This window comes from Bombus vancouverensis, chromosome 6, assembly GCF_051014615.1.
Source record: "Bombus vancouverensis nearcticus chromosome 6, iyBomVanc1_principal, whole genome shotgun sequence".
Lineage (NCBI taxonomy): Eukaryota > Metazoa > Arthropoda > Insecta > Hymenoptera > Apidae > Bombus > Bombus vancouverensis.
In genome coordinates, this window is record NC_134916.1 from 6,920,529 (window position 1) to 6,936,044 (window position 15,516).

Consider the following 15,516-nt stretch of genomic DNA (forward strand, 5'->3'; position numbering starts at 1 on the left):
CCGTACATACGATCAGTTCTCCTATCGCCGCGGTCACGGCAAACAGTACTATCGCGAGATGCTCGTGCTAACGTTAAAATCGTCGTTCATCCTATTCGCCGTGCTCTCGGTCGAAGCTCTTTCAATTAAGAGGAAAGAACCACGCGGTCCCATCCAAGAAGCGCTGCAAAATGGTCTCGCGGCACAGTACAATCGAGAAAATTGCGTCTGGAGACGCGGAAACGATAGAGATTCTTGTCCCGACCCTGATGTTCGTGTTTTCCTTTATACGTTCCATCGACCAAGACGAGAACTCGACTCTAGAGAATCCGACTGGCTGCGACAGGATTATGATCCGACCAAAGAGAACGTTCTTTTGATACACGGATACGCAGGTGCATGAATATTTTATGTTTGCTCAAATTCATTTCATTTGACGTGTTAAACTATGGAACGAGAAAAGTTGTAGTGACATTCGTTGGAGTGACTGAATTGGAATCTATCTGTTGTTTGTTGTAGCTTTACATGTATCTAAATATTAGTAATTAGATATCAAAATGAGTTTATCATGGGAACTCGAAGAAGCTTCTTTTACAGCTTGAAAAGGATAAAAGAATATTTCTGATTGGATCGCTTCATATATTTTGGTATTAGAATAAAGTTATCATGGACGTATTTGATAGCTTTTCTTAAATTTTACATAGAAGAATATTTTCTTGTCCTGATTAAGATTTGCTTCTTATTATAATTTGATACAAGAATAAAGTAATACATCGGTGCTACTGAAATCGTCTCTTAACTCCTACAATAGAAAAATATCTTAATTAAATTCTACTCGTTATCTTATCTATAACCTGATATCGGTTATTTAGAAAAACCATTCAAAACCTATAAGAAAAAATAAAATTTTTTAAATTCCTTGTTTCTCTTTTCAGGCGGTGACGACACCCTTCCCATATCCGTTCTTCGCGACGCCTACCTTCGAAACGGAAGCTACAACGTGTTCCTGGTTGACTGGGGTGCTTTGTGTGCGCCACCCTGTTACCCAGCGGCTGTAGCGAACCTTCGTCCAGTAGCACGTTGCCTCGCCGGCACTTTGACCACTTTACGGAACCTAGGTTTACCTATTTCGAGAACAACCTGCGTGGGGCACTCGTTGGGCGCGCACATCTGTGGGATCATGGCGAACTTTCTGTTGTTCAGAATGCACCGAATAATCGGTCTAGACCCAGCGAGACCTCTTCTGCGTCCTGGATATGTAAATCGTCTGGATAGTGGGGACGCAGATTTTGTCCAAGTGATTCACACAAATGCGGGATATTATGGAGAGGGTGGTCGCATGGGACACGTGGATTTCTGCGTAAACGGTGGCAAAGTGCAGCCGTACTGTGAGAACAAGCCGAATTATCAACTATGCAGCCACGTCTGGGTCGTCTGTTACATGGCGCAGAGTATCGACAACGTCGGCCAGGAGTCGATGGCTGAGCCATGCTCAAGACGATGCCCTTCCGGACCAAGAATCGCTCTCAGAGCCGGTGAATATGTGGCCATGGGCCAGCATACACCGGTCGGCACTAGGGGCTCTTTTTGCTTCACCAACAAATATCCACCCTATTGTCCTAAATATAGTAACGGACGTGGCGACGAGAGATGCTGCATACCCGAGGACAAACCTGTCACGTTTTAGTGACAAGAAAATCGTTGGAACACATAGGAAGGATAGAACATACAAGACTGTACGTAAAACGCGAAATAAGTAACGTAAACTGAAACGGAATTTTATATTAAGCAAAGAATTAATGGTAGTATTGATGATCGTTAAAGAAGTAGAGTTATTGTCTAATATTTTCTTATTTGTACAGAAGTTGATAAGCATACCAGTATTTTTTAGATAGTACGAAGCTGTTAATCTGTTAGACGATACAATTCACTCGAATCCTCAATCTTGTAGACAAAGTAATTTCTTTACTTAGAAATCTATTATCCTTTTACATGTCATTTTACCTCCCCTAAAAATAGATTATATCAAAACTAATTATTATATTGCAAAAACTAGAACCGATCTACTTAGGATTGATCCGTCTTTATTAACTTTGAATTCCATGATCATAGAAAATTCAGATTAAGAAATAATCCGATCAGTAGGTTAAAAAAAAGCTTCGCATAAAATTTTTTAATCTGTTTTTATTCAACAAACTAAACGAAAAGATAAGGAATTGCATTATAAACATCGAGTTCGGTTACAGGAAACAACATTCCACACGGCAAACCTTGTATGTAGTATTTTTAAAGAAATGAAAAGTGGTTGAACCACATATACAAGTATATGGTGTAAAAACATGTCGATTGCCTTAAATTAATTCATATCACAGGACAAGTGTAAATGGTGTCTAAATCGTACAGATACCACGTTATTTAATCGATGAAGCATACAGGTGTTTGAGGACAAGTAGCTCTTCGTACGGTATCGCGACGCGTGTAGTCTGATTCCGGAATGTGATTGCGTATTCAAACGCGGTACGTACCGTCCGGAAAAATCTTGCGTCCGTGATCTACCGACCTATCAATCCCGTTAACCGCTCCACTGAACCTCTATAAATGTATTCATGACAATGTCCAGCGAACGGACAACCGTCTTTTTTTCGATCTGTCCTCGCGGAGCGCCGGTGTGCAATCGCTTGTTCCGATGATTTGCACGTTCGAGCAACGATCAGTCGTTTCATAGCGAAAAGTTACGTTCCACTTTACTTAATACTTTAAGTACAATAGTGGAAGAGATGTGGTAGTTTCTTAAAGATATTTGTAAATCTAATTAGAAAAAAATATTTCGTTATTCGAAGATTAAGATATCTTCATTTTCTTACTACTTGGCTTTAAATCATTATTTTAAAAATTCGGATATTTGTGTTGGAATTTCGAATATAGATTTAGTTAAACTAAGGGGCCAGTTGGAAAGAATATTTATTCAAGATTTTGTCATTTACATATTTCGCCTGAAATCTTCAATTAAAAAACTGAAGTGTGAAATTGAAGATTTCATTGATCAGATCAAATGGAAGAAGAGAAAAAGTATGATGTTTAAATCAAATGGATATAATATAAGAAAAGCAATAATATAGCGATATTATAACAAAGTACAACTAAATCAGCACACGTATATAATGTTTTTTCATAGAAATTCAATGTCAGAATAATTTACACTGAACGATATTGTATAATATGTAATATAACATACGTATATAAGAAGTAAATAAAAAAACAGGACCAAACATTTCCCTATTCTTCCACAAATCAGTTGCCATAAGAAAACATACCTACTTGAAACTATGTAACATACTATATCGCTAGAAAATTTAAGAAATCTGCTGTTTTTGTACTTCTAAACTCTGACTTTTGGTCTTCATTCCGTCATCGCAATGGCTAAATGCTCGACATTCTCACGATTCGACCAATGCTCAAAAGCCTGTTGAAGTCTTTATACAATGCACAAGCAATTTCGCTGGGAAACTCGAAAGAAAGAAAAAAAAGGGCGCATTGAGAGGAGATGTATCGTGGTACGGAAGCTCGACAAATCCAGACATCGTCGAGTAGCCGACGAACCGGCGACTTGCTGGTACAAAAGTGTTTCGGGAGACATCGATACCAGAAGATGCAGGGATCCTTGGAAAGGCGACATGTAGGCGCGACACGATTCTCGACAATAAGAACTCGTGTCTCTACAGATACTTCCTCTTGAGAATAGCGGTTTCCCCGAGATTTGCCTAATCGGCTATCAAGATGTCTTTCTATCCAGAAACTTCCGCGTCTGGTCACATCAAAGAATATTGTCTTTTACAAGGTCATCTTGTTTTACACGAAATGTTCAATTTAATTCTATGAATTGTAAATAAGTGTTTTCTTCTTTTCTTCTGCGGATTTTCACGAAAGAGCTATAATATATTTAAAATAGAAATTTAGTAAAATACGATAGAATATTTATTAATGTGATTTTCACTTACAAAATAGTTGGCCGTAGTTGATTATTATATTATTGTTGGTCAAAGTATTCTGTTTGAGATCGTAATATTTTTTAAAAGTTAGGAAAATAAAAGTAGGATAAAGAATGAATAATAACAAAATGTGAATGTCTTGTGTAAATGGCAATTTATTACAACTATAAGTTGAATGCACAGTAAAAAAAATCATTGATCAATCTTAAACTACGTATCTTAAGTAACGACATTATTGACAAAAATATATTGGTATTTCAACGCTCGCAGTGTACAAAATTTATAGATAAAATTACATAATATACACGGATTTAATTACATATATAAATATAGCATTTGTAATTCTAGCGAACTTCATTTGCTCCTCGCATTTGAAGCATATTGAAGGAACCATGTATATCTTTTATATCTTATAGTAATTGTATTTTATAAGGCACTAGATTGTACTTATTTACAATAGCGTGATGTTCACGATGTTAGGCACCTACTTCTAACACTTAACCTTATTCGAAGAGCGTAGATCTTGAATTATACTGATGTTCGAAAAAATTCATCTAATTTTGTATCGTAAAGACTTCCTTGTTTGTTTATTCTTTATAAAAAAAAATTCATTTAATCGATGTATCACAAGCACAAGGCAATCTTTAGCGTCAAAAATTTATTTAAAATATCTTTGGTCCTTTATCAACAATTTAACGAGAATATACAAATAAATGGAAATTTAAGTATACCTTACTATTTACATCTCAGAAAGACATTATAATTTTTTTAGCAATCTATATATCTATCAGAAACGTAGATCTTTTCTATATCTTCATGGAATTCCAAATTCGGATCCGATATTATACCTAATGAAATTACACAACTTGGAATTTTCCTCTCCATATTGGAGTTTCTACATTTCTACATTTAACAAAATCTTTGGTTCATCGTCCATGTTTCGAATGGATAATCCTCTATCATCTTGTTTCACACAACCAAAAAATTATTGTACGCACCGAACAAATCAGTAATTTCATTCCTAATGATATTTCGAAAATTGCTCCATCGATTGATAGGGCAATTTCGCAAAATCTGAATGCACCGACAAAGATGGGTAAAACAGTCGAAGATAATACGCGGGAAAATTTAAACCGTTGAGTCTAGGCGACGAACATGAGGACGACGTGGTCACCATAGAAGACGAGTATTGCGGGGAAGAATCGACCCATGGTCTGTGCAGTCTTGGCTGTGTATCGCGATCGACATTTCTAAGTGGTGAATTTCGATGAATAGTTGGGGGAAGAGGTGGACTTATTCCTCCGCAGCTACTAGCACCGCTGTCATCTAAACTTCCTGTCTCACTGGAGGCTGTTTTTGGTCTCTGATTGGCGATATCCGGATGATTCAATGGTTTATTTGACTCTGATTCTAAAGACATATTCTCATCGTCGTCATCCAGGCGATTCAACCTTTCTGCCTCCGACTGGAATTTCCTCTTGCAACGTGATTGACCACAGTCTCGAAATCCCTTCGCGAAGGGATTGTTGTTGATCTTTAATTTTGTGATGTTTTCATTCTAAAAACAGAAAGGTACAAAAAGGTTTCTAGAAAAATTACATGAGATCGATATACGCAGGTATGTATATACATACGATCTTATATAAAATTATTGAAATTACTGTGCATTGGAATTATAAATAAGTTTATTTGAATATTTTACTTGATAGGCGGTTACAGCGATGAACTGTGTTTCATTGAACTTGAACGCTGATGCTGGATGAGAGTACAGATCGCTCAATCTAGTTGCGTCATCGGAACGAATTATCCATATCCGTGGAATATACTTGTGCATGGATGTCAGAACAACCTGAAAACAAGAATATACTTACTCAACAAATTGTGTTTCAATTGTTTAAAAATCTAGCAACATAGAAATGATATTGTATTGTTTATTAATTCAAAATAAATGACACATCGTTTATTCGATACACTCGATACATTCTGCGATTATTGTATAGCAAGAACAACGCAAACGCTAGTGGAGATTCCCGCTTTTTTTTTGTCGTAAAGAAGAAGGGATTCCCTTCATTCGACCAGTTTACAGCGGAGAGAATTTTATTAAATTCGTAATTAGTTTGAAGAATCGGCTAAAAGGGCGCCGCTTTGTCGAGATAAGTTGGCGCCTTGCTAAGGATGCCGACGACGGTGGGGACAGACGCGATTCTTGAAAACCAGACTGGCCCTTCAACCTTCTCGGAATCACACGCACTCGACCTATCCATGAACCACAAAGCTGCATAATAGCACTTCGATTACTCTAGCGTTACTTCATTGTATCTCCCTAATTCTATTATCATAGCTCCTTCGTTTCTTAATTTCCAAGCTACACCGATCACTGGATTTAACCTATTCACCTTCTTCCAATACAAAATTCTTTGCAATGAAGTAAAGTTTAAAATAATTTTAACAAAATAAAATATCTCCATCTGTTAACATTATAACATTAAACAATGTAACATATATTTTTTAAATTTTTACAAAAAAAAACCTCCATGCTGCATACAATCAGAGTATCAAATGCGAAAAGCAAAATGACAGAAAAATATTAATGAATTCATGACGGAATCTTGAAAAACTGGCCGTTCGTCAAAGAAAATCCGCGTGCAAGAGAAACCTCTTCGTTTTAATAATCGCTCCTCAGGTACTGAAAGCAACGCAGATCCGCAGAAATAATTTCTGGGATATTGGTGAAAAATTGAAAGAAATGACAAGGGGCGCCATGGATATGCCAGCTGCTAAGATTCGTTCTGTTGAGGCATAAACAAACCCACTCGTCGGGAGAAAGGGAGGTATATCGATTACAGGGTGTCGTGGAGCGTGTTAATCTTCGTTCTTCACGGACAACGACCGAAACCAACGTACCCAGCACCATTTTGAGTAGCTTAAATCTCTAGAAAGTAGGTGCACGCAGCGTCTTTCTTTTTCCCTTCGAGATTCTAATCCCAATCCTAGCTTCCGTGCGGAACCTAGTCAGGAACCTAGTTTGATCACCTTACCTGGTTAACAGAGACCCCTGTTATTTAGCTGATCTAATGCATTAGGAAAGGGATATGATTTGACTCAGGTCGAAGAAGAAAAAGGTGGACGATGTACATTTGCCTGGTAGGTCTGTGGAATGTTAATATTTTGTATCGATAGAAAGATTTGACAGAGTAAACGAAGTGAGAATAAAAAGAGAAATTTGAAATATTTGAAGTGCAAGTATTAGCAATAAAATATCGCAACGAAAAAGATAACTGAGGAAAGATACATGATAGAATAATATTAATATATTTCTTCTTTTGTTCTTTATAAATACATATAAAGAATAGCAGAAATATTGTCGCGTGTTGTTAAAGAGAAATAAATATCGAAAAAACGATCCGTGGAGAAAAAGTTAGGAGCTAATTGACGGTAAACGAAGTATCGTTTGGAATTCTTTAACTGGAGGTTGCCTTTTTTTCCAGTGGGCCCTAATCGGAAGTGAAACGAGTAGCTAAGAGGGTGGATCCGTGTGTGGCGACCTCCCGCATGCGGTTCGAGCAACGAGGCAAGCCGTAGGCAAAAGTCGAAACCAGAGACACGGAAAGAAAGAAAAAGAAGAAATATTTAAGGACACGCTGGCCTGTCTAAACACGGGACATCTAGATAAATGGAATGCCGCTACCATTCGGTTTCCTTTCCCGGACTTCCGTCAAGCCTTTTCTCAAAAGACATTCTTTTTAATCAAAAAGCAAAGAGTCGGAGAATATATTAACACATCTAATAATTAATTTCTCTGACTTCTAGTCAACAAATATTTTTGAAATCAATTACATAATGAAAAAATTCATATTCATTTCTCACAAATATTTAGATACTATTTAAAGTTTCGTTTAATTATAATAAATCGTTATAATTAATAGATAAAAATGGTACTCACATTATTCCTGGGATCAACAGCGTTGTTAGTCAGCTTTAGTTTGTCGAACTTAAGCGAATGCTGCATCCAGTGCGTACCGGTTGCCGGACTATCCGGATGCAAGTAAATTCTTCGATCGATTCGTGGTTGAGGTTCGGCTGGACCAGCCGACGTCCATCCTCTTGCATTCCCACAAGTTTTCTCCAATCCGCCACCGCTGCCGACGTACTTGTGCCGACGATCGGACGCCGGCTCCACTTCGAGAAGAACGCAATAACGAGCACGAGGCTCTAATCCCGTAATTGCCAGCTGAATCGACGGGAACATTCGCCTGTAACGAAACCACAAAGGATTCGCTTTAATAATTTTGTCTAACGAATTTGAATTTCTCAAAAAATTATCGTTCATTAAAAAAACTATTAACCCTTTGCACTCGAGGAATTTTTCGGCCGGGCGTAGCAGCTATTCCGGATGATTTAGCGTATACGTGACGCGTGTCTTACAGCTAGTGTAAAATGATTTCATATACAAATTAACTTACAAAAACATTATATTCTAATAATTTATCTATATTTACATCTTTGAAAATATGATTTTGTAATATTAATTTCTGTATTTTTTTGTATGATAACTTATAAATCATTCACCAAGATGCATTCTTGATATAATTAATCTCATTTTTCAACAGTTCAAAATCAAGTTCATCTTCATTTGAGCCAATTTCACTTCCGAAAACCACTTTTTTAAGGTTTCTAAACTATAATACTTTTGCCATGATCGTCGAATCCGAACTAACGTTGGAGACGTTGTTTCAATACCATAGTTGAACCATAGTTTCGGAGGGATATGGGATTAAATATTTTATTTCCATTTTAAAATCTAATACTTTACACTTCCTAACAAAGAACACAAAGAGCTAAGGAACCAATTTACGAACCAATATTGCACTCTCATCAATTGGAGATGTCGAAATCTAGCATAAACAGGGACTATCGCCTCTCGCTCGCCACTGGAGTTACAGCACGGAAAGTGACTGAAAGTTGCCTCTCGAGTACAAAGGGTTAAGAATTAGAATGACGAAGGATTATTAATTAAATGTAAATAAGCGTATAAATCCAACTTATTATCAACCTAAATAACCCACGTCGTGACATTGTCATTCAAAAAGCACATTAAGATTCACTCACATTTCGGACATCCCCTAAATGAACTCCAAATAAAAAACCGGGACTTCGAACTAAATAGTAGCCGTTGTTTCATCGGCACCATAAGTGCTTTGGGAGGCATGGAGTTTAACTTTTCAACGTTGTTCACGATAAGTCAAGTAAGCTTTTTGCACGCAGGTAACATAAGTAAACCACAGGAGAACGAAGGGACAGAATATTTTCGATCATTAACGTGCCGACGACGAGTGGGCGTCGCCGAACCAACTACCGAGCTGCTCTTACTTCCTGCGACTTTTTAAAACATCACGACCACTATCTTTCGATCCCAACTGCAAGTTTTCTCCCTCGTGTAAACATTTCAAACTAGCGGATAATCCCGTGAGTAAACCACCGAAACTAAATCTGCGGTGATTCGGACCGTTTGCATACCTAATTGCAGTTTTTGAGTCGTTCCTTTGTTCGCACATTTCTTTTATTCACTTCTACCGAAGTTTATGATTGTATGATTTTATGTTGAATACGATTTTATTATTTCTCTTCCATTTTCTCTACAAAATTATCAAAGAAATTTAACAATTTTTTAACTACCTTTAGCAGTCAATATTGCGCAGGTAAACAAAAATATGTTAAGGCAAAAGTATGTTGTGAAAGGTTCATTTTAACCTTCGATTACAATGGTACTTCACTGTTTAGTACTTCAAAGTTAAAGCTGCGGGAGATAGGTATCTGAACTAATGGACACAATTAGCAGTGGAAAATTCAACTTGTACCCATTTTCGAAATTACTATTTGATCCTTTACATTTGTGACATATTTGAAGACTTAAAAGAAAGATCGTATAAAAACGTATCCTCCTTATGAGTCTAAGTCAGAGAACAAAGATAGCGAGCAATACAAAACTATAAAGACAATGCATAATTATAATAACAGAATCCCAATGAATCATCTCATTGGTATTTCCAATTTTCTATCACTAAATTTATTATTATTAAACAATTATTCATCGATTGATTTCAAGTTGAAATGATATATTCTCAAGATCGACGCCATGCTCAGTGTCGTTGAATCCACTAAAAGTGGCGCCCTTATAAGTGGAGGATTACACCGTCGCGACGTCTGCTGGAAGACCCGTGCGCCAATGATTCGAACGTCTGGTCCTTTTAAAAAGCCTCTCGACATTATCGAACAACCAGATAATGCTGTTAATAGCGCGATACAACAACGAGTGCAGAACGGTAGCACGCGCCCCGCTTTTCTTTCATCTCGTAGATTAGATGAATCAAAAGTCACGTGGTACAATTTGAACTTCGTTAGACTTTATAGCCGAACGGCAGCTCGAATTATAAATATACCTTCACCTACGTTATCGATTCAGTTTCTTTAAATCGTGCAACTTTGATAAAAATATGAGAAGGGCTTTAAAAAATATTAGCAGAGATTTCTTTCGTTCACTTAATATTGTATTATAAGCATGCTTTGGTTATTTTATATACATTTTTAAATTTCATAGATTTAAATACATAAAATACTCAAAGGATATTCGCTACAACGTTCAGTGGGACAAACAAATCTCTACTGAACTCCTACTCTTTAATTCACAAAAATGTAAACATTCGCGATGTCCTACTTAGAAATTGGCACGAATTTTCCAAAAAATCCAATATACTTTTCCTCAATATCATACATAAGACGTTTCTTTAGCATTAATTTCGGTCAGCTTTTCTTTTAGCCCCGGCGACTACCATAAACTCGTAAGCCCATAAAGATGCTCGTAGCGGATCAGTAACAGGCGAATCACAGCAAAACGTGAAATTAATTATCTCCGCTTTAGAAGAACAGACTCTTGTTGCAAGGGAAAAAGAGAAGGATAGGAAGAAGTAGAGAAAACGAGCCGAACCTCGGGATTGCTTCTGGAACGCACGTTTTCTCCGTGAACCTATTCATCGGTTTTGACGCAAGGACGCTAACAGCAAGAGGCCAAGGTGGTAGTCAGAAGAAGAGGAGGATAACCGATCGTGGAGAACAAAACGAATCGAAGACCGCTAGAAGGGAACGAAGAGAACAAACGAGTCGATCGTGTCACGGAATACTGATTGGTGCATATGAGGCCTGTAACGGAGTGCACGTGGTTGGCACGTGGTGTTCTCGCTAAGCAAGAATCGTAGCTACGGACCGGAAGGCACGGATATGAGGACGGACAAACACCTTTGTAACTATTGTAGAATCCCGACCGCCCACGGATCGTCTTGTGACCAGTCATTTCTTTTATCATGTTTCTCCATGGAGTACTGCTTTTTGCGATAGAAGACAAAATCAAAGATACGAATTTTTAAACAACACCCCTGCTTCGATTAAGGCAAGATATTTTTATTCGTCACGAAGGATGTACAATAAAACTTCATTTATTTAAGCCTGTCAAGGAACGAAAGTTGATGTATAAGAGATTACTAATTCTTCTTATTGTAGAACTCGAATAGTTCACATTAAAATTCGGATAAGAATTCATATTCATAAATGTTGTTTCAAAATTAGAAATTTGAATCCGTTACACTTTTAAAGGATTAATAGTTGGTCTATACAAAATAGCAATAGGATAGACAGAAAAATTGGTTACAGAATTTTAATAAAAAAATTTCTCCAAATAATCTTCGACGTCAAAGTTATTAGCTAAAACTTTAAAATGAATTTCGTACGCATGCACAAGCCGAGAAAAGCTTATTTGCATTTCGTAACATATAGGTATTCCAGATGACCTGATGTTACGAAATATTTGAAGAATCTTGTCACATTCACATCACGTTGGCGTTTCCCTCCCCTTTCATTTCCGCGTTCACGAAACGAAGCCATCTGGCTGACATCAGCGAAATATCTAGCACGAGAGACAACGCAATATTCCCAGTAATCTTATCATAGATACGCCTGAGTATCTGAAAAGGAGTGACTGGTAGCTCGATCATTTCCGCCATAGAACGGCCGGAAGTGTGATTCGTCCTACATCCGTCCGGTTTATACGACTTTTCTCGCAAAATCTACCTTCGTAGAACGATTTGGAGATCGGTGTCATTGATAAATATGGACACGTCGTCACGACCTTACTTTTACTACCTTTCCTGACTACCTTCCGTGAAACTAATCGGCCTGTCGTCGCTTAGAAGCGTTCCTCCTTAAAAGCGTCCACTTCCCTATTGTAACCGATACTATGCGTATAGTATTAAAACTGCATTCGAACAATTTGACTCATCGTGAAAACTCTGAGATCTTATCAAGACTGAATCTGATAAAATCTCAAAGTATAGAAGTCTAGATTTTTAATTTCAGACAAGTTTTTATCTATATAAGAATACTGAATGTTTTTTTATTAGTGCGTGATAGTCCTTTTATCTTTCGACAAAGCAGACAAAAGAAAAATCAAACGTTAATCATAGACGGAAAGTTGAAATAAAAGCATTTTCAAATCCCTAAACAGCATACGGCTTACAAAGGGAAGTAAAAACCAACAAGAAAATGTTTGTTAGTAAGTGGAAACTGTGATGACCATGGAAACAATCGGAGGATAGGTCACATTTTTTCAGGTGGAGACGGTAAAGGTTTCGACAGCGACGGAGGGTGTGGTCACATGGCGCCTGACGGGCCATTTCAACCCCAATGGAATCCAAGGTAAAAAGTCTCAGTAATATATGTCAAGAAAAGAAAAAAATATTGTTATATCCTCATTTCCACTTTCGAATAATTATTAATTTTTACCATATTTATACGAATATTTGGTACGCTAATATTAAATTATTAAACGTATAATTATTGAAAATCATAGTCTGTACACTCACCGGCCCCCCTTCGTAATTACCATCTCTGTGGTCTCGGCATGGAATTGCTGCCACAATTGCCGATTTTGCAATTCAATCTTCACTTCCGAAGGTAGAGGAGGTCCTCCACCTAAACACGGCAACGTCCACATGTTTGGATTTGGTATATCCTCTGAAAGACATCCACATAAAGCTTTTATTAATTTATTGAATTCAGTCGGAATTTATCAATCTTCTTAGATCTTGATTTCCCTTTCCATTTTCTCAACCCTCGTTTCTTAAATAAATTATACTAAACTTTTGGTACATTTTTCATAACGTATATCTATGAGTATCTTCATAATTCAGAAATCGTCGATCAAAAATAAAATTAACAACAAATTCAGACTACCTCTACCGTAAATCGGCAAGAATCGGGTCCTTCAGGGTTCGTCGGCTTTCTCAACCAGAATTCCCATGAATCTACGGGACCATGACTCTCGTAAGAAACAAAAAAAACAAATAACCAAAGCAACATCATTACGGACAGACCAAAAAGAAGGACGATATTTTCGTAGTAAAAAACGCGAAACGAACCGTTCACGCAAAAAGAAGGGGCGGAAAGGAACAAAAAAAAAAGGAAAACAGTAGAATCTTCAACAAAATCATTATCCTTGCAATCTTTTCCACCTAGATACTGGACCAACGAGAGAGGGACAAGAAATTGCGCGGATGAGGTAACTCGAATGCCAGGAAGAACACCTTTTCCAAGTGGATCTATAGAAGCGTCGTCGCCTGGCCGCATGAGCGATTCACCCTGCACTTGTCTCGCGGTTCTGCGGTCGAGGCATTAGACCCGGCCAGGATAATTGCGGGCATCGGCTCATCTTCTTTCTCTTCCTACTGAGAGGACATCGGTACCGAGCCGTTGTATAGCACAGATAACGATTGTCCGCTCGACCGAAAGTCGGCGCCTTTCATCTTGGACCCTAGAGGAACTCCCGCGGATCTGTCGCCTCCGCGGATAACTTGATGCGTATTATACACACCCTCTTCACACAAGGTATTCGTCCCCGTTTCTCGATACGTGAGAAACAACGAAATTGAAGAATTCGCGATTATATACGAAGGTGAACGATGGAGATCGAGATGTTTAAGCGGTTCGCGACTGCATTCCGCGCGACTTTAATTGGATGAATTGGAGAGATTGACATAGGAGGTCGGTCTCGAGATTGGATGGGGGCAAGAGAAAGAATTTTTTGAATTTACGGTGAGGATTACTTTTGACGTCGGAATTGGTTTTTGATCGTTAGTATTGTTGTGAGAATGTCCGCAGACATTAATGTGTGGAATGAATATCTTTTTTATTTACTCTGGTTACAACATCGACGTTAAAATAAGATTTCGGCGATAACATAAATGGAGAGACTTTTCGGGGAATGATTAACGAAAATATCAGAAATAATCGGTCAAAAATGACAACCAGAATTTGTTGGCTTTACATACAACTCATAAAAGTTAGAAAAAGATCAAACAAGATATACAAACATTACAATACAAATAGGATTGTGAGATGATACTCTTTTTACAATTCGCAGTATCAAACGGTACTGAAGATTATATTCTTAAAAAGTACAGTGATAAAAGTTTAATCATTCTCAAAGAGGTACATACATAACTACTACATAATAAAGATTCGATCAACATCAAATGTCAAATTTTAATACGAAATTTCTAATATCGAAACAAAATTGATACAGTTAGAAATATCTATATCAACCTGCATTTGTCGCAACGTAAAATTATGAAAATAAAAATATTTTCGCTAACCTGATCTATGTCGTCGAAGAGCTAGCTGCTGTTGACGAAAGAGCATCTGTTGATGTTGTATCAGTTGTAGCTGCAATTCCATTGGCATAGTTATCATCGAATTCATTTTTCGATCGATGAAAATATATCATTTAACCGCACGATGTCACCAAAACACAACAACTCGTACAAATATCTATTCGAGCCAAGTCCTCCGCGTTGAAGCTTAGCAACGACTGAAGATGCGTTTCGGAATTGCACACGACTCCGTTGCAGCAATCCATCACTGCATTCGACGGTTCCCTCTGCCATTGGTCAGTGTTCTTTTCCCACCACAAGAGTGCCGCGCCCACGCTGATCCCATTGGTCGATGCAATTCCAACTTGGCTACAACTTGACTGCGAAACATATCTATACATATACAACCACAATACAATCGTGTGTTAGATTAGTGAATCGAAATGAACGTCAAATATAACGTACACAAAATGAGATTTAATATAAAGAATTGTACAAAAATTGATTTTCCAAGTGAGGGTTTAGAACCATAAAACGAAAAAGTATCTAAACTCACTTAAATTAAAATTTCTCTCGTGTAGATGTTTCCATATGAATCTTTTTCACTGTTTGATTGAACTATACTTGAAATAGATTGTCCTTTTTAAAATGTAGATCCGATCCTTTTTTACCTATTAAGTTATACGGATGCCAAAATGATCAATTTCATATTCAATAAAATTTCATAATTTTAGTAGCAGGATATAATTAGTGTTTAATCATTCTAAATGTTTATATCCAATATAGATCAGTTTGACTTCTGTTGTGTGACTCGATTAATCTACATAGATATATCGGCGTATTAATTATAC

The 15,516-nt window shown here is 37.3% G+C and overlaps 2 protein-coding genes across 3 annotated transcripts; one reads left to right on the top strand and one right to left on the bottom strand.

Annotated features, from left to right (window-relative positions):
• On the top strand, positions 1–7,752 carry LOC117158056 (phospholipase A1). Of its 2 annotated transcripts, XM_076619237.1 has the most exons (3): positions 1–374; positions 915–1,715; positions 7,457–7,752. In XM_076619237.1, the coding sequence occupies exons 1-2, from the start codon at positions 59–61 to the stop codon at positions 1,664–1,666; spliced, it is 1,068 nt and encodes a 355-aa protein (XP_076475352.1). In that variant the 5' UTR covers positions 1–58; the 3' UTR covers positions 1,667–1,715; positions 7,457–7,752. The 2 variants fall into 2 exon arrangements, with proteins under 2 accessions (XP_076475352.1, XP_033192468.1); XM_033336577.2 differs by lacking the exon at positions 7,457–7,752 and having other exon boundaries at positions 915–2,319.
• On the bottom strand, positions 4,606–15,131 carry LOC117158080 (T-box transcription factor TBX6). Its single transcript, XM_033336617.2, has 5 exons — positions 14,669–15,131; positions 12,881–13,031; positions 7,912–8,221; positions 5,671–5,817; positions 4,606–5,526 (listed from the first exon to the last, which is right to left on the bottom strand). The coding sequence occupies exons 1-5, from the start codon at positions 14,772–14,774 to the stop codon at positions 4,990–4,992; spliced, it is 1,251 nt and encodes a 416-aa protein (XP_033192508.1). The 5' UTR covers positions 14,775–15,131; the 3' UTR covers positions 4,606–4,989.
• Positions 15,132–15,516: the final 385 nt, after the last annotated feature.